This window comes from Leopardus geoffroyi, chromosome C3 (genome assembly GCF_018350155.1).
Source record: "Leopardus geoffroyi isolate Oge1 chromosome C3, O.geoffroyi_Oge1_pat1.0, whole genome shotgun sequence".
NCBI classification, from domain to species: Eukaryota; Metazoa; Chordata; class Mammalia; order Carnivora; family Felidae; genus Leopardus; species Leopardus geoffroyi.
In genome coordinates, this window is record NC_059338.1 from 12,315,418 (window position 1) to 12,340,472 (window position 25,055).

The 25,055-nt window shown below is 39.1% G+C and overlaps 1 protein-coding gene across 3 annotated transcripts in view; it reads left to right on the top strand.

Annotated features, from left to right (window-relative positions):
- The first annotated feature begins 8,304 nt into the window (after positions 1-8,304).
- EPRS1 (glutamyl-prolyl-tRNA synthetase 1) overlaps positions 8,305-25,055 on the top strand; it is a 73,360-nt gene continuing 56,609 nt past the window's right edge. The window contains exons 1-6 of one of the 3 annotated variants that reach the window (XM_045455738.1): positions 8,305-8,519; positions 12,450-12,534; positions 16,363-16,462; positions 17,345-17,501; positions 19,273-19,412; positions 20,702-20,796. In XM_045455738.1, the coding sequence (XP_045311694.1) occupies positions 8,474-8,519; positions 12,450-12,534; positions 16,363-16,462; positions 17,345-17,501; positions 19,273-19,412; positions 20,702-20,796 (623 nt within the window). In that variant the 5' untranslated portion in view covers positions 8,305-8,473. Of the gene's footprint in view, positions 8,520-12,449; positions 12,535-16,362; positions 16,463-17,344; positions 17,502-19,272; positions 19,413-20,701; positions 20,797-25,055 lie in introns of those variants that run through there. The other 2 variants (XM_045455737.1, XM_045455739.1) reach the window with 2 other exon arrangements.

Consider the following 25,055-nt stretch of genomic DNA (forward strand, 5'->3'; position numbering starts at 1 on the left):
TAGAAAAAAATTAAATAGCCCTGCGTGGCTAGTGCCCATCATATTACATAGGACAGCTCCATATCCTCTTCCTGGTTTATTGCCACAATTTCGACAACCACTCAACTCCAGCAAGATGTTTGAACTAAGCCTCAGAATTATATTATGCAGTTGCTATGGGATATTTTCATCTAGATACCTTTTTTTTTTTCTTAAGTAGTCTCCATGCCCACCATGGGGCCTGAACTCACGACCCAAAGATCAAGAGTGGCGTGTTCTACCGCCTGAGCCAGCCAGGCACCCCTTTGTCTAGATGGAAGCATCTCAAAAAATCAGTTTGGGGCCAAATACTTGGCCAACCTGTTTTCCCTCCTGTCTTGCTTCTTAGACGATGACAGTCATCCACCCAATCATCCGACCTGAAGCCTGGCTATAAACCCAGACACACCTGCTTCCTCCCACCACCTCCTTCCTCAGCATCTCACCAATCACCACTGAGTCGACCTCTCAAATATGTCTGGAACTTCCTCTCTGTTCTCAATTCTGATTTTTATTGCCTTAGTTTAGGCCTTCATCTTTTACCTCCTCTCTGACAGATTGCTGTAATGACATTTTAACTGGTCTCTCTGCCACCATTTCTGCACACAACAATCCACCTGCCATACTGTTGTCGAAACGGTCCTTGAATCCTAATCATATCTCTTGCTGCTGCTTAGAACTCTTTACTGACTTCCTATCACGGGATGAACTCTAGTTCCTCAGAACTCTTTATAATTTAGTATCTGCTGACATTCCAGCTTTTTAATCTCTCATTGCAAAACATTTTACATTCTGGCAGTAACGAACTGGCCGGTTTTCCAAATACACACAGCTTCACAACTCCAGGCTTTAGCTCATGTTCTTTCTTTGACCTCTTTTTTTCCATCCCTTAGATATGCCATCTCTTACTGGAAGCTTTCCTTTACTATTCTCTCTTCCCTCCCCTACTCACCGTGAATAATCATTTTCCATCTTCTGAGCTACTTTGTACCTTGTGTAAGCTTTTACTCATGCATTTATTGTTATTACTCTTATTTCCAAAATGTTTTTTTAATTTTTTTTAGTTTATTTATTTATTTTGTGAGAGAGTGAGCATGAGCCGGGGAGGGGTGGACAGAGACACAGAGAGAGAGAGAATCCCAAGTAGGCTCTGCACTGTCAGCACAGAGCCTGATGCAGGGCTGGAACTCACAAACTGTGAAATCATGACCTGAGCGGAAACCAAAAGTGGCCTCTTAACTGATTGAGCCACCCAGGTGCCCCCTCCAAAATGTTTTTAAGATGAAGGTATTTCTGAGGCACCTGGGTGGCTCCGTCGGTTAAGTGGCCAATATCGGCTCAGGTCATGATCTCACGGTTCGTGAGTTTGAGCCCCATGTCGGGCTCTGTGCTGACAGCTCAGAGCCTGGAGCCTGCTTCAGATTCTGTGTCTCCCTCTCTCTCTCTGCCCTTCACTCACTTGCACTCTGCATCTCTTGAAAATAAATAAATGTTTAAAAAAAAAGATGAATGTATTTCTGTTGCTGCATGTATCCCATTGTATAGCAAATTTTATTTGTCTCTTTCATGTATAAGACTAGGTCCCTTTATGAAGGGCAGAGTTTTTTTCTTTCACCTCTGTATTTCCTGTTAATTTCCATTGTAAGAAGGGTTTAATCTGTTGTTTGAATCTCAGTAGATGCTGAAAATGCCCATTTTAATTTTTTTTTAAGAAAAAATACTGCTAACCTAAGAACAGAAGCAATTTTCCTTAATTGGATAGTGAGTATCTGTAAGATACCAGAAGGAAACACTATTCTTGATAGTGAAACAGCTACATTCCCACAAAGTCAGGAGTAAGAGAAATATGTTTTTGCTCAACATAAACATTGCCCCTTTGACAATGAAAGAAATAGGAGGTAGAAATATTGGCTAGAAAGAAAAAAAGTACGTAGAAAATTCAAAATGTCTAAGAAAACGATTGGAACTAATAAAAGCATCCAACAAGATAATGGTCCTAAGACCTGAGACTCTTACTGCTGTAGTCCTACTTTCCCGAAAGCAGGTTTCTATTTGCGTACCACAGTTGTACACTCTTTTTGTCATTTCTATTGATGACATCCATTTTCTTGATGATTCCATGCTTCTCAAAATCAAGAATGATACGGTTTCGACTGGGAAGAATAATACGATTGCAGAACTCTATAAACAAATAGAATAGTTATCATTACTTCTTAGCACTAATCTCTTTCCTACTCCGTAAACAATCCCACTCTCTTCTGAATTGTTAAGGCATTTCTGGACTCATCCAGTCATTGGGCACTTGGAATGTTTGTACCTAAGTCTTTTCAGAGCCGTCTGTATTACTTTGACAGCAGTCAATGTGCTGAATGACATAGATGGAACTAAAACAATCTCAAAAGTTAAAAGTTAGCAATGATATTTAAAATGAAAATGTTAGCTCTATGAAATCTTCTATGGATCAAGACTAGGCTAAGTTAGTGCATGCAACGTCTTCCATTAGTTAAGCAGAGAATGGGGAACTTGAGGGATTTTAGTTGTTTACAATCTTTCTTTTTTTTAACTAAAATCCCTATGCTGTACTTTTCTTGTCTCCATGACTTATTTATTTTACAAATGGAAGTTTGTACCTCTTAATCGCCTTCACCTATTTCATCTGTCCCCTCCCCCACCTCCCTTCTGGCAACTACCGGTTTGTTCCCTGTATTTAAGAGTCTGGTTTCTCATTTGTTCATTTATTTTGTTTTTTAGATTCCACATATGAGTGAAATCATGTATTTGTCTTTCTTTGTCTGACTTATCTCACTTAGCATAATACCCTCTGGGTCCATCCATGTTGTTACTAATGGTAAGATTTCATTCTTTTTCATGGCTGAGTAATATTCGTGTGTGTGTGTGTGTGTGTGTGTGTGTGTGTGTGTGTGTGTACCATATCTTTATCCACTCATCTATGGATGGACACTTGGGTTGTCTCCATATCTTGGCTATTGTGAATAATGCTGCAGTAAACGTAGGGGTGCATATATATTTTTAAATTGGCATTTTTTGTTTTTTGGTGGCAGATACCCAGTAGTAGAATTAGTGGGTCATATGGTATATTTCTTTTTAGTATTTGAAGAAACTCCGTATTTTTTTCCACAATGCTTGTACCAATTTACATTCCCAACAACAGTGCACAAGGGTTTCCTTTTCCCCACATCCTTGCCAACACTTGTTGTTTCTTGTTTCTTTTTTGCAACTAGCCATTCTGACGGGTGGTATCTCATTGTGATTTTAATTTGCATTTCTGTGATGATTAGTGATGTTGAACATCTTTTCATGTGTGTGTTGGCCATCTGCATATTTTCTTTGGAGAAATGTATATTCATGTCTTCTGTCCATTTTTAATTGGATTATTTGTGGGTTTTTTTGGTTTTGAGTTGTATAAGTTCTTTATATATTTTGGATATTAACCCCTTATCAGATATATCATTTGCAAATATCTTCTTCCATTCTGTAGGTTGCCTTTTGTTTTGTTGATTGTTTCTTTTGCTGTGCAGTTTTGCTGTGCAGAAACTTTTTATTTCGATGTAGTCCCAACAGTTTATTTTTGCTTTTGTTTCCTTTGCCTTAGGAGACATATCTAGAAAAATATTGCTAGGGCTGATGTCAGAGAAATTACTGCCTATGTTCTCTTCTAGGGTTTTTATGGTTTCAGGTCTCACATTTAGGTCTTTAATACATTTTGAGTTTATTTTTGTGTGTGGTGTGAGGAAGTGGTCATTCTTTTACATGTAGCTGTCCAGTATTCCCAACACCATTTATTTAAAACACTTGTATATTCTTGTATATTCAAGAATTGTATATTCTTGCCTCCTTTCTCATAGTTAATTGACCTTATAAGTATGGGTTTATTTCTGGGCTCTCTGTCCTGGAGTTGTTTACAATATTAATATGAGTCAACAGTTTCTTGTGGCTGTAAAGAGCTAACGTAGCGTACGTTAATAGCATGGTGATGGGCAAAACAAAAGACAGTGCTTCTGCCTGCACTCTGCCCTGATCACACCACACCCAGAACCTTTTGTTCAGTTCTGAGTATCACATTTTAAAAGACACATTGAGTAACAGAAGCATGTTTGGAAGGGGGAAGGTGGGATAGATTAAAACTATCATTTGAAGGATTGTTGAAAGGTCTGGAGACATCTGGCCTAGGGAACAAAGACATGGGAGGCATCATGACAACTTCCAGTGTATGAAAAGTTGCCATGTAGAGGATCCCAGACCTGTTCTGAACAGCCTCTGAGGGTAGTGGGCAGATATACAGAAAAGCAGATTTAGATGCCTCTAATAGTAATAGGTGTTTAGAAACAGAGGGGGCTGTCTTGAGCAGTATTAAGTTCCTCATCACTGAAGGTGTTCAAAAACAGGTTATTTGGTTATTCATCTGTTGAGGAAGTGATTTTAAGATTCTCTGTATCCCTAGTACGTCATATGGAAAAAGACACTCAATATGAAAAGAATTTTTAAGAGAGACCCAAGAATTCCTCAGCAAATAAACACTGATCTTTTCCCTATATCTCATATATGATTCAATCACTGCATAATATTTAGTGAGTGTACATCAGTGATGTGCAGGAAAGTCTATTGGACCCTTTGTGAAACTTAATAATATCAAAAAAATCTTAAAAATCACTTTGACCAAGAGGAGTATATTTAGAAGAGGGCAGCTTCAAAGTATCAGTGTAATCTATCACAGTATTAGCACTCTGTGAACACATTGCTTACTACCTAGATGGAAGCTGTGACCAAATATGAAACAGCTCCCCGAAAGTTATGTGAGGTATTGGTTGATGAAGTGGAGGGGCCCATAACTAGGGGGGAATTTGACTTTCACCTTGGAGTTCTTAATAGTCATAAAATAAATGCTGAGCATGACAATACAAGTTTCCTTATCTTAATGGCATCACATAGCACTTTATAATTCTCTTTTTCCTACCCCCTCTAACCATTATCTCATTTAAGTGTTTCCACACATTTAGAAAAAGCTACATATTGTCCCTTGGCCATTTATGATATTGTGACCAGGAAAAATGAAAGCCTCTTCTATTGTTTTGTTTGAATGAAATTATGAGTCTATAATCATAAAAAAAGCAGGTATATAATAAAAGGGCCAAAACATAGAAGCTTGAGGTGGCAGCATAAGGAGCTCTCTGCTAAGCGATTTTAAAAGGATAAATATAAAACAGAAGAAGTAACAAAAGACGATCTAAGACTACACTGACTTCAAATAGAACATTTTGTCTGATTTACTAGCTGAGAGGGACCATCCATGGAGAATATGAGGTTAAACATGTTATGGAACCATCTTTACAAGGCTAAACAGGTAACAATTCCACTTCTCACTTTTGTGTTTGCAAGTTAAAAAGACCTTAATCTGTAAATATTATGTCTGAAAGGCTATAGACAAGAAATGCAATATTAGCAAAAATTAAAAGCTAAAGACATCAAAAGGGACGTGTGAAGGTACATTTAGATCTGAAATTTGAATAAGAAGTCAGTCATGAAAATCTGGGGGAAAATAATTTCAGGCAAAAGGAAAGTGGTGCAAACAGATAAAAGATGTACTACTATTTTTTTTTTTTTTAGTCATTGGTTTACTGATAATGTATTTTATAAAATAAAATAAAATAGATATGTAAGGGTCCCAGATACTAGCTAAATTCAAAGAAATGGAGGAGTCTGGGTTAATAAGTTTGAAGAGCAGGTATAATTTGGTTTGATTCATGTAAACAGTTCAGAAACAATATTTCAACTTTAGAAGATGCAGTATGGAGATATCCCTTTGTCTAATCTTGAGGCTGAACATTTTGTCCAAAGGGAATGTTATTTTAATGTCCAAAGCGAACTTTAGTGGGAAAAATGTAGGTTTACACATTTGTGGAGTGAGAGAAATAGGCAGACATGATATTCCAACTATTAAATTCTTGGTTGTGACTGATACTAGAAAGGAAAACAAATAGAACCTGTTATTTCTAGCAGTCAATTTCCCAGAACAACTCTGTGAGCTTTTACCAAAAGTAGTGACCGGCTGACAGCATCTAGGGAGGGGAGGCTCTGCCAAAGAAAAAGATGCTGTTGGTTTTAATGTGCTCAAAGAACAGAAAAGGGTGATCGCAATGGAAATTTTCATAAAAGGGCAATGACGTCGGAAGTTTCCATGCCAGTGGCAGCTGCAGATTCTGTGCCTTGCTCAGCCACCTCCCCAAGGGACTTGTGTAGGACTTTAGACACCTCAACACCCTGGCTCCTGGTCATGCTCTGTTGACTGAACGCATCCACTATTCCCATGGCTCCCAGCATGGCCCTGATACCAGAGCTCTCTTCCGCTTTGAACTGATAGAAGTACAAATCTACATCACTCTTGCTTGCATTCTGTAAGTTGCCCAGGCTATCAATTTTTCAGGAGTGAGTTTATCTTCAAGCTTCTGCAGACCATTTACTTCATTTGGCAGCAGCAAACTCCTCCTTAGATCCGCATGATCAATCGTGCTTAGATCAGCAAAGCCATGCTTGCCTTTTTATGGCATTTCAGAATCTTGGCTTGCACATCCTTAAGGAAGGCAGAATTAAAGACCTTGCTCAGATCTGCTCATATTCTTGTTCAGTCCAAATTCTCCCTCTTCAGTATGTTCTTTATCAAATTCCTGGTCCCACTGCTCTTTGAAATAGACTGTGTCCACCAGAACCATATTTGCTAAGATTAGCACAACAGGTTTGCTAAGAGAGCCACTGGGAAGCAGTCCTTGATGTTCTCCATTTTTTTGGCTTTTCACTGAGGAATGAACCTTCTTTACGTTCTTCAGCAGCATTTACCTAATCAGCAGAACCCACACTGGCTAGGTACAGTTTGTTAATGTTATTCAAGTCCTGAAGAAACTGATGCATCATTTTTCCATAGAGCCTATTGGTGGTGATGTTCAGTTCATTATGCATCAGTGGGTTTCTCTGATTCAGTAAGAAGATTTTGAAATTGGTGATGCAGACATCCTGACTTTCAACCTGACCCATTGGAGCCCTTCCTTTTGTGTCTCTGTGACTTCATTAAAGTGTGTCAAATTTCCCTCTCCTTCTAAGATGATGCCATCTTAATATCCTTAACTTCATTACATATGCAAAGACTCTGTTTCCAAATAGTCACATTTAGAGGGACTGAGGGCCAGGACTTGGACTTTTCTTGGGAGACACAAGAAATCTACTACAGACCCCAGTGAACCATACCTCCTCGTATTGATGCTTTGGTGTAGTCCCTTCTTTTGTATCCAGGTGGGCCCTGTGATTCACTGGTCACCAATTAAGTGGCCCAAAAGTGACGCTGTGATTTCCGAAGCTAGATCAGGAGGACCCTAGCAGTTTTCATCTTGGTCTTTTGGAACCTTCACTTTCCTGATACTGAGATACCCTGTAAGAAGTCTTACTCCCCTGCTGGAGGCTTCACAGGGAGAGGACCTATGGAGAGGGGTGGGGTCCAGCTGAGCCTAGGCTTCCAGACTTCCCACCTCAGGCATCAGGTGAGTGAAGCCCTTCTGCACCTTTGACCACCCCAGGCTCCAGTTGAATAGCATCAAGTGGCCCCACTTAATGCCACCCCCACTTGAGGCCACGTGGGGCATGTATTGGTGGTGGTACTGGTGGGGTGATGAGGTTGAGATATTTTTTTGGAATCAATTCTTGACCCCTTGGCTCGAATACCAGCCCTTGGAGTACACACACGCACACACATGCCCCTACCTCTACCCCCACCCCTTCCCACGGGGTGTAGAGGAGAAATCCGCGACCAGGCAAACAAAGCCAAGACAAACGCGGGCACTGGCTTTTAGTAACGCCTTTTACAAATAAATCCTTTCTTTTTAAGCATTATTTTCAAATATGAAAATAACTCTTGGAAATGCATTCTTCTTTTGAAAAATGCGGAAAATCTGAAAAGCTCCCCCCATCCCCAGTGTAACCATGGTTTGATGTGCAGGGTGCTTCCACGACTTCTCTGTGTTTCTAAACACACAGTGCCCATCAACAACACACCGCTCCCCTGGCGTGTTCCGTTTTGTGGCTCACGTGCAAGCACTCACACCTCGGAAACGCTCTCACACCTGCTCTCCTCGCTTTACGAAGGGTCGTAAAGTCTCGTTCGCCTCAGCCCCCTCCGTTGGCCGCGCGAAACGACTCTAGGCCCTCCTTCCCTCTGAAGCAGAGGGGCGGGGTCGAAGACCACGGGGCCCGCGGCGGGGCGGAGACGGCGCACGGCGATGACGCATCACGGTGTGCGCGGAGACGGCGGCAGCCACGACGCAGGGGAGGGGCGAAGGCTGCGGCAGCGTCAGGCGCGTGCACACGTTGCAGCTTCTCGCTTTCGGCGGGTTTGGGGTGGTTCTGACGGCCAGGCAGGCGCACTGACAGGTAGAGCTGCAGACCGGCGGGGATGGCGACGCTCTGTCTGACCGTAAATGCAGGAGACCCTCCGCTGGGTAAGGGCCCGAGGCCGTCGACCTAAGTGGGTTGCATCAGCCGGGGAGGGTGCGGGGCAGGGAAGGTCGCCGCGCCCGGCGTTGCGCAGTGGCGGTCGCGGTGTGGGATTAGGCCTGCCGTCTTCCCGAAACTGTACACGGAGTAAGCAGCGCGGCCCTCATCTTCCGTCCTTGGCGTGTGGATCTGCTCCCGGAGACGGTTTACTCGGGCGTGGAGGGAGGCGTGGTGTGAGCCCGGGCAGGGCGACACGTTGCTCAGCCTCGGTCCTTTTCTCTAAGAGGGATGACTCTCAGCCAGCTCCCCTCTCCCTTTTTGAAGTGGCTTTCCCTAGAGACCTAGAACATAGAAACATCATTTTGAAAGTTAAAATCCCATTATCTTCGCCTCTCTTGTAGCATATCCCCCTTCCCGTCTCCCTTCCTGAGGAACCTCGTCTCAGAAAAGATCTTCAGTCCACTTCACTACTTTATGTTTTATTGGATTCAAAGGGAACCAGGCAGACGATCGTAGTCGCTGAGGTTGTATTAAAACTGAGGTTGCACTTGTTTTTAATTAATGGTGGCACGGTAATTGCTGGAACACTCAAGTATACTGCGGACTGATCGGGTTGCTTTACTACACACATCCTTATGGATGTAGTCAAGGCCAGAATAAACATCGGATCTGTCACCTTCCTAATACATCTTTTTTTTTTTTTTTTAACTGCCTAGAGTTTTATTACAGAATTATTTTTTGCATTTTACATAGTATGTGATATATTGTGAAGTCATTCTAAATATTATCAAAGGAAGTATATTATTTGAATTCAGTTGTAAATACTTTTCTTATTCATAGGCACTTATTTTAGATAGGGATTTTTTTCTCAATATATGAAATTTATTGTCATATTGGTTTCCATACACCTAATACATCTTAATTTCTATTTGGAATTGCTTTTTCTTTGTGGCTGAGGTTATTGTAGATAGATAGCTTGGAATTTCTGCTTTTTTATTACTTTGGAAAATTACACAAAAGAATTTAAGTAGTTTATTAATCTCCTATTTGGTAACGTGTTTACATAGTCTAGACTCACAGATACTTTACTAATGTGGGAGAAGTGCCGATCTTTAGATGCAGTTGACCACATACGGTTGACAGAATTATTCACTACATTTTCAGCTTTGGTGGCATTCTGAGTCTTTTGGAACAAAACCCACAATAGCCATTTTAAGTACTTTAAAAATGCTGGTGTTTGAACCTATTGGTTCCAGTAATTATGGGCTAACGTCACCCTAATCCATGAACTCCGGAAGAAATGGGTTTTGCTTTTTGGGCTGGAAAGCACTAGACAGTGTGGTCTCATGGTTACGAGCAAAGACATTTGCTTCCTGGAGACTTAGGCCCAATCCTGGCTGCCACTTACTAGTTGTGGAACATTGGCAAGTTCCTTGTTTGGCTTCTCCTACAGTTTCCTTGATTAAGAGGAATAGTATCTTCCACATAGGGTTGGTTGCCAGAATTACATGAGAGTGTAGGTAAAATTCCTAACACAATTTATGTATTTTCTAGCTGTAGTTTTTACTAATGTTACTTAGAAAATCACCTTGAAGGTGATAGACCTGTTTTCTTAGTGAATTGTAGAACTCAGAATCACATTCTGACTTAATTCTGGAAGAGAATCTTAAAAAAAATTATTGTCATTTTGAACGGTAGACCAGTTTATAGAATGTATATTTGCTTCTCTCCTTTTTTGTTTTTAATTCTTCACATTGCTTAATTAAAATACATCTTACCTTTAAATCAGTAAAATTAGATGAAACATTTAGAAAACAGATTGCATTATTGTTATTTCCCTATTTTATATGCGTTCAGCATGTGAAGTTTTAATGTTAAGATAACTTCAAACTTCAAGGTACAAGAATAGAACAAAATACTTTTCCCCTTGTACCACTGGAGAGCACACTGCAGATAATGATGCTTCAGCATCCAGAATATGCCAGTGTAGTGCTCTCTCAAGTGAGGAAAAACTTTGTGACCTGACAGGAACATCAAAATCAGGAAGTACACATTGATATCATTCTTCCATTTAATGCACAGACCCTGTTCATTCATATTCCAACACTAATTGTTCCAACAGTACTCTCCATAGTGCAGGAATCAAAATCCAGAATCATGCTTTGCACCTAGTTGTCATGTCTCTGCGGTTTCTTTCAATCTGGAATATAGTCTTAGTCTTTCCTTGACTTTCATAGCTTTGACCTCTGTGAAGGCTGAAGACCAATTACTTGAAGAATGTCCCCTGATCAGATTGTTTGATGTTTCCTTGTGGCTAGATTCAGCTACACATCTTTGGCAAGAGTAGCACAGAAGTGATTCAGTATTCTTCATTTCAACCCATTAATTGGTGCATGAAGTTGATTTTTCCCATTACCGGTGATCTAATCTCAGTTACTTAAGATGATGTCAGCCAGCTTTTCGCACTGGAAAGTTTTCCCTTTGCATTTAAAAGGCATTTTGAATGCTTTGGGACCATGTAAACATCCTACTCAAACCTTCACTTACTGGTTTCATCATCCATTGATGCTTCCTTTCCAACTTGATTATGATTAAGAAGGTGCCAAAGGTGACCTTCCAATTCTGCTGTTGTTTCTACATGTATTAGTTGGCATTTTTGTGTCAGAAGATATTTTTCTTTCCCATTAAAAAAAAATTCATAACAAAATGTACTCAAAAGTTATAATCTGTATTATTTACTTTTATTCTTTTAATTTAAAATTTTTATTTTTTGAAATCCATTTTATTGACTTACAACATGCATATACTAAACTTTGCCAATTTAAAATTGGCAAGTAACATACAGTAACCACCACAATAATGATAGAGAATATTTCTCTGATTTCAGAAAGTACCTTTATGCCCCTTTGCAGTGAGTTTCCCTTCCCCATCTCTCATCCCTGATAGTCACTGATCTGTTTTCTGTCACTGTTGTCTTTTTCTAGAATTACATATATATTGAATCATATAATATATATTCTTTTGTACATAGGATAATGCTTTGGGATTCATCTATCCTGCTGCCTGTAACAGTACTTCATGCTTTTTATTTGCCATTTAGGATTTCATTGTATGGAGACAGTAAAACTTGTGTCATTTACTTTAGTGGTTACATTGCTACTGTTTGCCAGTGGGAGCCCCTCCAAGCTGGCCTCTGTGTCCTTTTGGCATATCTATTTGTGTACTTGCTTTCTAGCACAAGATTTTCCAGGGTTATCTCGTACCTTCCCTGCCGCAGCCCTGTTTCCAGTAGAGCATGATATTTAGAAATCAATATCTGGGTGTTGGTGGCCCATGTTATCCAAACTTATAGGACTAAATGAGTCAATTTAGGATATTTAATAGGTATTGAGAGGCAGATTACACCGTGTTTTAGAGTTTGAATTCTGGACTGCCTTAGACCTGCATTCAATTCCTGAGTGGCACATATTTAGTCAAGAACTTGGGTTCATTATTTAATCCTTCCGAGCCCAGTTTCCTCCTCTGTAAAATGGAGATAAAGGTGACCACCTCTTAAGGTTACCATAAAGATTGAAAATTCCGATGACTGTAAAGCATTTAGCACAGTGTCCACCACATAGTAATCACTGAAATGTTATTAACAATAGTTTTTATAGAAGGCGCTATTCTCATTTCTTCTTGTCTTCTGAGGGAGGAAAAGATTAATTTCAGTGTCCTTAACTGGAAGCTGAACATACTCAAAAGCAGTTGGACTGTGCCAATGAATAATTTCTGATGTAATATTTCCCCAAGACCAGAAGACCATACTTTCTGTTTATAGACCATTAGGAAAAAAGTTTACTCCTTGCAGGACTTAACACTGGTTTGTTGAGTCATTCTTACTGTTTTATGATTCAAGTTTATAAAGAAAAATCTTTTCATGTCATTATTTTTAGGAGCTTTGTTGGCTGTAGAACATGTGAAAGACAATGTCAGCATTTCTGTTGAAGAAGGGAAAGAGAATATTCTTCATGTGTCTGAGTAAGTACTTTTATATCTCTGTTTTCAGTACTGAACAGCATTTTTGGAAATATTCAGAATTCAATGTTGTGTGCTTGTTTTACTTGCTAGTTGGTAGATTGTTCCTAGAAAGAAGTATGCTATTCTTCATTCTTATAAATTTTTTTTTTTTTTCAACGTTTATTTATTTTTGGGACAGAGAGAGACAGAGCATGAACGGGGGAGGGGCAGAGAGAGAGGGAGACACAGAATCGGAAACAGGCTCCAGGCTCTGAGCCATCAGCCCAGAGCCTGATGCGGGGCTCGAACTCACGGACCGCGAGATCGTGACCTGGCTGAAGTCGGACGCTTAACCGACTGCGCCACCCAGGCGCCCCCTATTCTTCATTCTTTTTTTTTTTTTTAAATTTTTTTTTCAACGTTTATTTATTTTTGGGACAGAGAGAGACAGAGCATGAACGGGGGAGGGGCAGAGAGAGAGGGAGACACAATCGGAAACAGGCTCCAGGCTCTGAGCCATCAGCCCAGAGCCCGACGCGGGGCTCGAACTCACAGACCGCGAGATCGTGACCTGGCTGAAGTCGGACGCTCAACCGACTGCGCCACCCAGGCGCCCCCCCCATTCTTCATTCTTAAAAGAAGTATATCCAGAGACACATATTTGTCAGTAAGGTATCTGATCCCACTTATAATCTAAAAGAAAGTAGAAATGTACAGAAAGATTTATACATGAGGTTTTTTTTTTTAAGAGTGAAGAATTTTTAATCATTGTCTATTTTTGAGAGACAGAGTGGGGGAGTGGGGGAGGGGCAGAGAGCGTTTGAAGCAGGCTCCAGGCTCTGAGCTGTCAGCACAGCTGACATGACAATGCGGGGATTGAACCCATGAGCCGTGAGATCACGACCTGAGCCAAAGTCAGATGCTTAACTGACTGAGCCACCCAGGTGCCCCTATACATGAGGGTTTTTAATTCTACTGTGATTTATTCTGGTAGAAAATTGGAAATATTCAAAATTAGTAGTAATAGCAAATAAATATGGTAAATCCACAGCATGGAATGTTAGGCATCTGTGAAAAAGCTTATGAAAAACTTTTAGTGATGGGTTATATTTACAATAGAATGTTAATTAAAAAAACAGAACGTAAAGATAAAATCACATATTTGCATAGAAAAATATGTTTGAGAAGTGTGCAGCACTTTTAATAGTGTCTGTTTCTGGGTGATGGAATTATGGGTGTTTGGGTTTTTTTTTCCTTCTCTGTTTTCCAAGTTTTCTACAATGAGCGTATACTATATGTTCTTGATTAAAGTGAATCATTTGCATCCTGGGATATATGGGAGATTAAACATCTTTCTTTTGGAACCCACTGGAAAGAATAAAAAGAACTGGAAAGGGAGATATTATTCTCTTTAATTTTTGTTTAATGAAACTAAGAAATGGACACAACCTGGTTTCAGATTCTTTTAACAGTATTTCACCAGATAGTAGAATCTAGACCAAATTGAAAGAAAATTTCAAGGATATTCTCCAGCAAGGTGCAGATTTGAAAAGTGTTGAAAGGTTCATAATAAACTGACAGAAAGACTTATTTTGGGAAAGGGGCAAGATACACAAAAACACATACTCAAACACACTCTTCCACTCCCCTCTCCTCCTTCCTCCCAGTGTAGTTGTATCGTAATTTTGATTAGGTCACCTTTCAGTGTTTACAGTGTAATGACCTAGTAAGTTTTACTCACTGCTGAGCCACATACTATGATTACTTTTTGTGTACAACTTTTACTTTTCCATGGAATAATTGTTTGCTTTGTTCTCTTTTGAAGCCTGTCTGATTCCTGATCTTCTGTTCTGTGTGACTTTGGGAATTTGCAGGAATATTTTCTGGTGATTCAGTATTCTGAAATTTCACAGTGATATGCTTTAGTGTGGGTCTGGTTTTTTTTGTTAAGATGTTAAAGTAATCACTACCCCCAACCTGGGGCTCGAACTCACAACCATGAGATTAAGTCACATGTTTTACCGACTGAGCCAGCCACGTGCCCTGTGTGGGCCTTTTAAAAAATCTCTTCCACTGGGTGCTTGGTCTCTTTTAAATGTGGAATGGAAATCCTTCTGTTTTGGAAAATGTTTAAAAATTTTTGATGATTTTCTCCTCCATTTTCTGTTCTTTATATGGATATTAGGATTAAGTATCACCTTCACTTTCCCTCTATTTTTTTCTTTTTACTTTCTGGAGTGTTCTTCAACTTTATCATCCCATTTTTTCTATTGAGTTTTTTCTATTTTTGCTACTATATTTTTAGTATCTAAGAGCTGTTTTTTATTTTTTGGGTACTTCTCTTAACAGTATCTTGTTATTTTATGATTGCAATATATTGTTTCGTTTTCTTTTTCCTAATTTGTCCAGGTTGCATTTTACTATGTGCTTATTTTGGTTACTATTTTTTAAGTTAAAAGCTTTCTTCAAATATTTGGTAATTCCTGATGACCTTCTTAGATTTTGGTAGGAATTTAAAGCTGTTTGCAAATTCTGACCTCAAGGGTGGGCTTGTCAGCTCTGAGCATACTTTGGTCTGATTGAGCAGTTTATTTAGTGGGAACTTCTGATGTTAGTATCCTTAGTTATTTCTTCTTAAGCTGATGAGATTATTCAATGAAGACTTTCAGTCTCTTGTTTAGAAGGTAAAGAGTTCATACCAGAATATTTTGGGAGCTGAGAGAGGGAAGAAGGCTAAAGATCTCAGCATCTAGTATATGTATATTCATTTACCCAGTTACTTGCATAAACCAACTCAGCAGTGACCAATTTCCGCCAGTTGAGAGACCCTCTGTTTTAGTGCTTAGAGAATAAACCTCCAGTTTTTGCCAAGATTGAATAAGAGAAGCAGCCCAGGTGTGCAGAATAGGGTTTGATGGTATCTATTTCCAGCTGATTCTCTCTTTTTTTTTAATGTTTATTTATTTATTGTGAGAGAGAGAGAGTTTGTGCGCGCACGCAAGTTGGGGAGGGGCAGAGGGAGAGGGAGAGAGAGAATCCCAAGCAGGCTCTGGGCTGTCCGTGCAGGGCCTGAATTGGAGCTTGACCCCATGAACCATGAGATCATGACCTGAGCCAAAATCAAGAATTGGACACTTAACTGAGCCACCCGTGTGTCCTCCAACTGATTCTTAAATAGACTTTTTACCAGCCCTCCTAATTTTAGCCCCAGTTCATTCTTATTTCCATTCCTAAGTCTTTTGTGGATTCTAAAATTGAAGTTAGGTTGGTTTTCAGCTTTGTCCACTGTCTGCTTAAGATTCGGTTTTTTCAGACCTGTTAAATTCATCTCTCTAGCTTCTGAATTTTTATTGTTATTCTTTCTTTTCCTTAGTCTCTTTTTCCTATGGGTGTGTGTCTTTTTAAAAAATAATTTTTACAGAACAGTTTTTATATGGTTTGATCTGTCATCTTTACTTGGAAGTTGATACAACTAGCATCTTTATGACTGTATATCCTTGACTTCTCTGCCTTGATTTATTTTACATCAGTTACTCTTGATATCCCAATTATATTTTCATATTTTCACCACTGAATAGACAATAGTTAGAAGGACAAAGCAGTATAGATAGTCCACTCTTAACTGAATTGTCAGATTTAACTGAACATTCAGAACATATTGGAATTTGATAGAAACAGTAAAGAATGAATTAGGCAGGTTGTTTTTTTTTAGGCAGATTTTTTTTTAAACTGTAGTAGAAAATACATGGTAAATGTAAGGGTTCTATTTTTACAGTTCTTCGTAAGTCTCATGACTCCTACTGATTTGCTAGAGCTATGGTAATATTTTATCTCCTGCTTGTATTCTAGAAATGTGGTATTCACAGACATAAATTCCATACTTCGCTACTTGGCTCGAGTTGCAACTACAGCTAGGCTCTATGGCTCGAACCTGCTGGAACATACTGAGGTAAGGAAGGAACACTTCCTTGGGTTTGTTTTCTTTTGTTTTGATTTATACTTCTATTCTTTTGAGAACTTCATTTTATTGTTGACTTATGTATGATTATTCTATTTAAGGTTATTGATGGAGTTTTAGTTACAGACCTAGCTAAGGAATTCTCATCTTATTTTTATTTTCAGGAAAAAACTTCCTAGCTCCTAAATTTCAACTTTTAATCCCCACCAGCAGTCCTTTTGGGTCAGTGAGTGCTGTCTTCTTCATAGAGTCCTAAAATTTCATACCTGGATGTAACTGTATAGATCATCTCCTGCAACTCCCTTAACGTTACAGATGAGGCAGCAGGCCTAGAAAATTACGAGGTTTTCCCAGGGTCACACACATAGTTTGGATTCTCTTTTCCTTTCTAGGTACATACTTTGATTAATTATAGCAACAGTAGATTAACTTCCTGTACAGTTGTTGAGATGCTTTTCTCTTTGTTTGTAGTCAGCTCTAATTTTCCTAAATTTGCAAAATTTGAAATACAAAGAATAGTTTCCTAGGAATTTACTTTTAAATTTTGCAGGTGGATAATCCCCTGCCGGTTTTGATCAAGTTGGTTATTCCTTCCTGCTGCTGCCAGTTTTCAAATCATTTTCTTCCTTGAAGTGCCCCTCCACACCCCTGCAAAAAGAAAAAACAGAAAAATGAATGAAATTAAAATGAAAAATGAATGAATGAAATTTGTTTATTTTAATGCCAATTTAGATCCCAGGCAACCAGAATTAAATCCACATAATGGCAGATTCTGTAATTGGAGATAAGATAGGCATGTTTCTAACTAAGACCATTTGTTTGTTTAAATCTAAACCGTGGTGTGCATTTATTTTCCATCTTTTATGTTCACAGATTGATCACTGGCTGGAGTTTAGTGCCACAAAATTGTCTTCATGTAATTTGTTTACTTCTGCAATCAACGAGCTCAATCATTGCCTGTCTCTGAGAACATACTTAGTTGGAAATTCCTTGAGCTTAGCAGATTTATGTGTTTGGGCTACCCTAAAAGGTATCAATTATTCTTTCTGAAGGTTGTTCTATTTTAATTGATATTTTGATGGGTAAGAGGTGTACATATTTCTGCATATGTGAATATATACATACATATACATGTGCATACACAGAAACATACCCACATAGAAAGAGTCACTTCGGACTTCCTTGCAAAGGAATGACCACCTGCTATTTTATGCCGGTTAAGTCACAGGGATTCCCTATCCTTTGCTGTCCCTAGAGGTCATCTTTCTCACTAATCCATCTCCCTTCTGCCTATGAAGCTGACCTTGGCCCTGCTAAAGAAGCCCTCATCCCATTTATGTCAGCACCTCTCCTGTCTCAGCCATTCCTTTACTCCAGACATTGTTGTCTCTGATTATGGGTGTATATGTGTTTGGGGGGTAATCTGGAGTTGTTTCTCTTGGGGGTCACTGATCTGCTCTTCTGTGACTAGTTTGTAACAGGGTAAGATTATGGGATTGATGAGAGGTATAAAGGGGACTTGAATTTTGTTATTTTGGATTTTGTTATTTTCTTTTTTTTTTTTTAATTTTTTTTTTTTCAACGTTTATTTATTTTTGGGACAGAGAGAGACAGAGCATGAACGGGGGAGGGGCAGAGAGAGAGGGAGACACAGAATCGGAAACAGGCTCCAGGCTCTGAGCCATCAGCCCAGAGCCTGACGCGGGGCTCGAACTCACGGACCGCGAGATCGTGACCTGGCTGAAGTCGGATGCTTAACCGACTGCGCCACCCAGGCGCCCCTTGTTATTTTCTTTAAAAAAAAAAAAAAATAGAAGCAAATACGCCAGAAGGTTTTATCATTCTTTAATTCTGCATTATGTGGCATTTTTTACATTATGTGTAATATTTTTGTGGCTAAAACTTTTCTCCAAATTCAATTAAATTGTTATTAAAATAACCAACATAAAATGAAGTCCTTTTCTAATTAAATGTTTTCATGTATAGGTTTGACATTGTTGTCTTTTTTTTATTTCTGACTTAATATGTGTGAAAAGGAAAATAATATCTTAAGGATGTAGCTTTGTGATGTTAATTAAATTTTCCTTCAGTGCCTACTTTTGATGTTACATCTGAAGAAATGAGCTACTTCTTGATCTTGATTTCTATTTTGTTTTCTAGTGGATATACATGAAGTTTTTCCTTATCTACGAAATGTGGCATTGGTTGGGGTGCCTGGGTGGCTCAGTCAGTTAAGTGACCCACTCTTGGTTTGGGCTGTGGTCATGATCTCACAGTTCTTGAGATTGAGCCCTGTGTCGTCAGGCTGTGCCCTGACAGGGCAGAGCCTGCTTGGGATTTTCTCTCTCCCTCCCCTCAAATAAACTTTAAAAAAAAAAAAAGAAGTGTGGCATTGGCCTTACAGTGGGTGTGTGGTGGTGGTGGTGAGAGCAGGATTTAGTATTCATTTCATTGAGTTGAACTGCAGAAATAGTTTTAATTACCTTTTGTGAATTCTGTAAAGTATGTTAAAGAATTACATGAAAACATTGCAGTGTGTGTCTAGATTTAAAATGTTTCATTATGGAAGTGTACCTTTTTTTTTTTTTTTTTTTTTTTGTAAGTAGACTCCACACTCAACAGGGGGCTTGAACTCAAGACCCTGAGGTTAAGAGTCACATGCTCCACCGACTGAGCCAGCCAGGCGCCCCTATAGAAGAACAACTTTAAGCCATCTTGTTTATTTAAATTAACTACAACTAGAACTTTGCTTTCAAAGTCGCAGATTTATTGAATGGTTTTAAAATTATGTTTGCTAACAGGAAATCCGGTGTGGCAGGAACAGTTGAAACAGAACAAAACTCCAGTGCATGTCAAACGCTGGTTTGGCTTCCTTGAAGCCCACCAGGCCTTCCAGTCCGTAGGTACCAAGTGGAACGTTTCAACGACCAAAGCTAAAGTGGTGAGCCATTTTTAATGCTGAGACTGTAGATCTGAAAAGAAAATTATTCCTACTAATAGTTTTTTTTTTTCCCCTTTCCATCCATGAAAAAGGATCTTCTTGGAAAAATCTGCCAAGGCTATTATAAAGTTTTGGCTTACCTTTAATTATTTAACTACATAAAGCTTAATCTTTGTAATTATATGTCTAAAACATTATGGTCATCCGGTGTATGTCCCTTAGGAAATCCAAACTCCAAGTAACTAAAACCTTTTTATAGCTATACCGTATTTTCTTTCTCCTGACTCTCTCCTGTTTGTTGATTTTTAACCATTGAGTCCTAGGCTTCTGCAGAGCCTTTTTGTTGATTCTCTAGGACATGTGACGTAGAGTACAGTAGAAAAGATCCTCTTCCCAAGGTCTCTGTACTGTGATCTGTTTGACATATTAGGCATGTATAGTAAAGTTTAAAGATTTTCTGGCACAGTAAAATTTGAAAACTACTGTCTGCTTGGGTAAAGACACCACAGTCCACTCAGCTGTTTTGGCTAAAAATCTTCATTCATCCTTCACCATTTTTTTCCCATGAAATCAATCAACAGGTTGTGTTCTCATATCTATGTTTTCTGTCTCCACTGCTTTTGATTTTTATTGAGGCCTCATTACCCCCTGTTGATTTAATACCATAATCTCATCAAAGGTCTCTCTCTTTTCTAGTTCAGCTTCTGCACTGGGCTGGGTATCATTTTAGAAAGTACAAATAAATGGCCCCATTACCCCCTGAGATTTCCTCATAGCCTAAAACCTAAAAGCAAGTTCATAAGAGGCTTTGTATTTTGGACCTTGTCAACAGCTTCAGCTTCTTTGCTCATTCACCCACCCCATGTATTTCTAACTTTTCATAGACATAGCATTGTCTTTGTGTCTTACCTGTGCTGTTACCCCTTTTCTTAGAATGAATACCTTCTACATTCTGCATCTGATGTATCTCCACATACTTTTTAAGGTCCAGCTTGGTTCTTACCTCCTTTTAAGCTTTTCCTGATGACCCTAGATGCTGTTGGTTAACTTCAACTCACTGCTGTAACGCATTCTATACGTACATATGTATGGTCTGTTGCCAGTGTTTAGTTTTATTTATGTCCTTCACAAGATTTGGGGTCCTTAAGTGCAAGGATGACGTTCTAGTCATCATTTGTCTTGTAACCGTGCCTGGCACATAGTGGGTATTGAGTATTTGTTGAACGAGTGTATTCTTAAACATTTAACGATGTAACTATTTTATATGTTGTTTTTCTTCTGCTTTTCAGACATCTGAGAAAAAGCAAGATGTTGGGAAATTTGTTGAGCTTCCAGGTGCTGAGATGGGAAAGGTTACTGTCAGATTTCCTCCAGAGGCTAGTGGGTAAGAAAATGTAACTTGTAATTACAATGAAATATATTTAATGGAAAAGCTTAAAGACCATTAAATGCTTTTAATATTACTAGATTACTAATATGGAAGAAAATAAGTAAGGTTTTAATTGTGGGGGGGTCAAATTTCTGAACATTTAAGTCTATTATAATTAATGTTAATGTATTGAATTTGTAGTTTTAGCTTTTTAAAGCAATTAGAGAGACAACATTGTTCTTTTACTCCAGATGGAATTTTAATTATAAATAGGAAACTTTCCATGAATAGAAACCTTAAGTTTTATTTACATTTTGAGATTTTTAGGCTCTCATTTAATAGGGATTTGTTTTGTATCCTGAGCAGTCCGTTTGGTGAGCAGAAGTTATGGTAGAGTTATTTCTAAGTTACTTTTTTCCGAAATAGAGAAAATGGCATCCTGAAAAGCCTATTCTTATTGAATTCTTTCTGTCGTTAGCATGTTTCCCAACCCCTTTCACTTTTGGCACCAATAGAAAATAATATTTGAAGGGTGCAATAGAGAAGAAGACTGCTCTGTCTGGTGGTCACCAGCCTGGGGCTGTCTCAGGCCTTGCCCAGCATTACCCAAGGTCAGGGGGAGTCCACCTTTGCACCAGCCTCTGTGAGCATACCGGACAAGCTTTGTGATAGCCCCTTTCCTGTGATAGTGAGTAATACAGTAAAATACCTCTTATTAATGCCAGAATTTTGCTTAATTTCAGATTTTCTTACCCATTTGTGGTAAGTGGAATGTGTAGATAACAGAAAGTGGCAGATAAGGAAAAATCCATTTTATTTTAGCTGTTCTTAAGAGTTCTCCACAAAATTTTCATAAGCACCATTGACAAGAAAATCTGTTTTAGAATTCTACATTTTCTCTCTGCTTTTCTAAGTTTGCTGATTTTGGTGTCAAAGGATTGATGGAAGGGGATGAAAGAGAAATAAGGATTTTGGGAAATTCACAGACTAAATCATTAAGTGATCGATGGGTAGTTGACTAAGTGGAATCTCATAGATAAGACTTCTCATACACACTTAATTCCTACTGACATCTTGGGTCCATGCGGCCCTGTGTTCTGTTCCTGTGTGCTTACTGCGACAGGTCATGCTTTCCCGTTGGGAGTGAGTGACTTTAAGGGTTTGATAAAAAGCCACTTTCTAAGCAGTGGCTGTTTATAGCTGCGGCATTTGGACATTTGTCCTTTTAGAATCTTCTTATATTTTTGTCACCATCATTTCTTGGAATAGTGAGTGCCTCACATTTATAATTACTCTGTAAAACACATTTGTCTGCCATAAGTCATGTCAATTTCAGAGACCATAGTCTTGGCCAAATACAATTTTGGGATTTGGAATATAAATTAATGTTCAGGTATTTTGGGAATTTTCTTTTTTGTTTGGTGGGTTTTTGTTTTGTTTTCTTATTCATAATTTTTGTCCTATCCCCGTATACTGCTAAAGAATTCTTTACTTTTTCTTTTTTCTTTTTCTATGTCTTTCATGAAGGGCCAGAAGGCACGGCTTCAGCCCTGTTTCTTTCTGTTTTTTTTTTTTTTTAAGGTTTATTTTTGAGAGAGTGCGCAAGCTGGGGAGGGGTGGACGGAGAGAGAGAATCCAGGCTCCGCACTGTCAGCGCAGAGCCCCATGCAGGGCTCAAACTCACAAACTGTAAGATCGTGACCTTAGCCGAAATTGAGAATTGGACACTTAACCACCTGAGCCACCCAGGCACCCCAGCCCTTTTTCTTATTCCTAGCTAACATATATAGAAGCTGTTATGTACAGGTACTATCAAACACTATACACACAGCGTTTTAATCCTCACAGCCCTGTGAAGAAAGCACCGTTAACATCTCCGTTTTACAGATGGTTTCGGAAACTGATTCATTCAACATTTTAGTAATTTGCCAAACTCAAACCCGTGCTATCTGGTTCTAGAATCCATTTGACTTAAAGTTCTATTGCCTATGTTTGTTATGGGTGGCAGAAGCCCTATTCAGCATAAGTGCTGACTGTGACATAGCGCGAATCTCACTTTTTTAGCTGTTCCAATTAGGTTGTTTCTTGAGCTGATTACTATTTTAGTTACCTTGTGAATATTTCATAGTCTTGTTAGCTTTCTTGACATTTAGACTTGTTAGAACTGCACACATTATTTCAGGTTCAGAATAATATCTTTAACATTTTTTTTTAATTTTGTTTTTTTAATCTTTATTTTTGAGAGAGAGAGAGAGAGAGAGACAGAGTGCGAGTGGGGGAGGGGCAGAGACAGAGGGAAACACAGAATCTGAATCAGCACAAAGCCTGACGCAGGGTTGAAACTCACGAACCGTGAGATCATGACCTGAGCTGAAGTCGGACGCTTAACCTACTGAGCCACCGAGGTGCCCCCAGAAATAATATCTTTAAGTGTAAGATAATGGTTTGATTTCCTCATTCCTCTTAAATTAATTCTTTTGTGTAAAGCCTAGCACATTAACTATCATATAGTATGGGTAGTCAGTGATTAGTAGTTGTCTTTTTTTTTCTGTTTTTAATGATACGTATAACATGATACAAGTATAACACTTTCCATGAAAACTGCAGTAGGTGTTTCTGTTTCTTTCTTGGAACTCACGGTCCTTTGTTTTATTTTACTTTCGGTAAACCTTTTATTTTAGCATAGTTTTAGATTTACAGAAATGTAGCAAAGATAGTACAGAAAGTTCCCACATATACCGTACCCAGCTGTCCACGATCTTAACATCTTACATTACTCTAAGGTACCATTGTCACAAGTGGTGAACCGATATCAGTATATTACTATTAACACCTAAACTCCATACCTTTTTTTGGATTTCATTAGTTTTTTTTTTTTTTTTTTTTTTTTTTTTTTTTTTAAATTTTTTTTTTCAACGTTTATTTATTTTTGGGACAGAGAGAGACAGAGCATGAACGGGGGAGGGGCAGAGAGAGAGGGAGACACAGAATCGGAAACAGGCTCCAGGCTCTGAGCCATCAGCCCAGAGCCCGACGCGGGGCTCGAACTCACGGACCGCGAGATCGTGACCTGGCTGAAGTCGGACGCCCAACCGACTGCGCCACCCAGGCGCCCCTGATTTCATTAGTTTTTAACTAATGTCCTTTTTCTGTCTTAAAATCTCATCTGGGATACCAGTGACAGCCTTTTATTTTATATAGAAAGTTTTGAATAGCCGTAAATGCATTGCTTTGTACTTGTCTGCATTAACTGGTGCATATAAATCCTTCTTAACATTGAATCATTGATCTAGAATGCTGCGTGAATTTCTAAAACATGGATAGATTTAAAAACTGGTGTGAAGACATGCAAGGAATTGTATTTTCCTCTCCCCTGTTGACCCCAGCTGAGATCAGAGGTGGGCGAGAAACTAGGAGACTAGCACAGGGGGACGGTGGCTACCGTTGTCAGTGGCACCTAATAAAAGTTCGTGAGAGCGGATTATTAAACTTCCTCACTTCATGCCCTGTTTGCTGCCCAGGAAAGTGTATTTTCATCGTTAGTGGTACAAGATACTGCTTTTTACCCACTTCACTGATCAAGGGAAATGGTGACATATTATATCAACAGGGCCTGTGATACATTTTATTCTTTGTAATTGCCAACTGCCCATAGGAACAGAATAGTATTTTCACAGATTGCGATTCATGGAGCGTTGGTCCTGGATGAGACCTGTAAAGTCCTTTAGTTGAAATCCTTGTATTTTGGCTTTTGAGAAAATCGAAGCCTTGAGAATAAGTGGCTCTTCTGCAGCTTCCCGATTCCCGCGTGTCCGTCCACGAGTTAGCATGTGGCGGTGGCGATCTCAGAGGCGCCTCTCGCTGGCGTGCACGAGGTGGGTGCTCTGTCCACCGCAGAGTCAGGTCTCTGTGTAGACGCACTCCCGTGTAGCCCTGGACACCGTTTTCCAGGAAGCAGTTTTCCCCTAACTAAACGACCACTCATTTCCTCTGTAAAAAAGAAAAAGATTCTCTTAAGGTGGTAACGTGAGTAAATCACTTGTCTCTTTGTGAGATGTTCCATGTGAAATTGTTTCTTGTGATGACTTTATAAATGTTGTAGTGTCTTTTTCTTCCTGTGAGGGTCAGCTTTTCTATCAGTACTTTCTTGTTAGAAAATAAACTATGACGGGAGTACCAACTAGAAGGATTTTTGTTTAGTTCTCATCTCCTCAGGAAGGTTAAGTTCAAGTATTTAGGTAAAACATGTTAATGAGTTTCTTTGTGAAATGTTT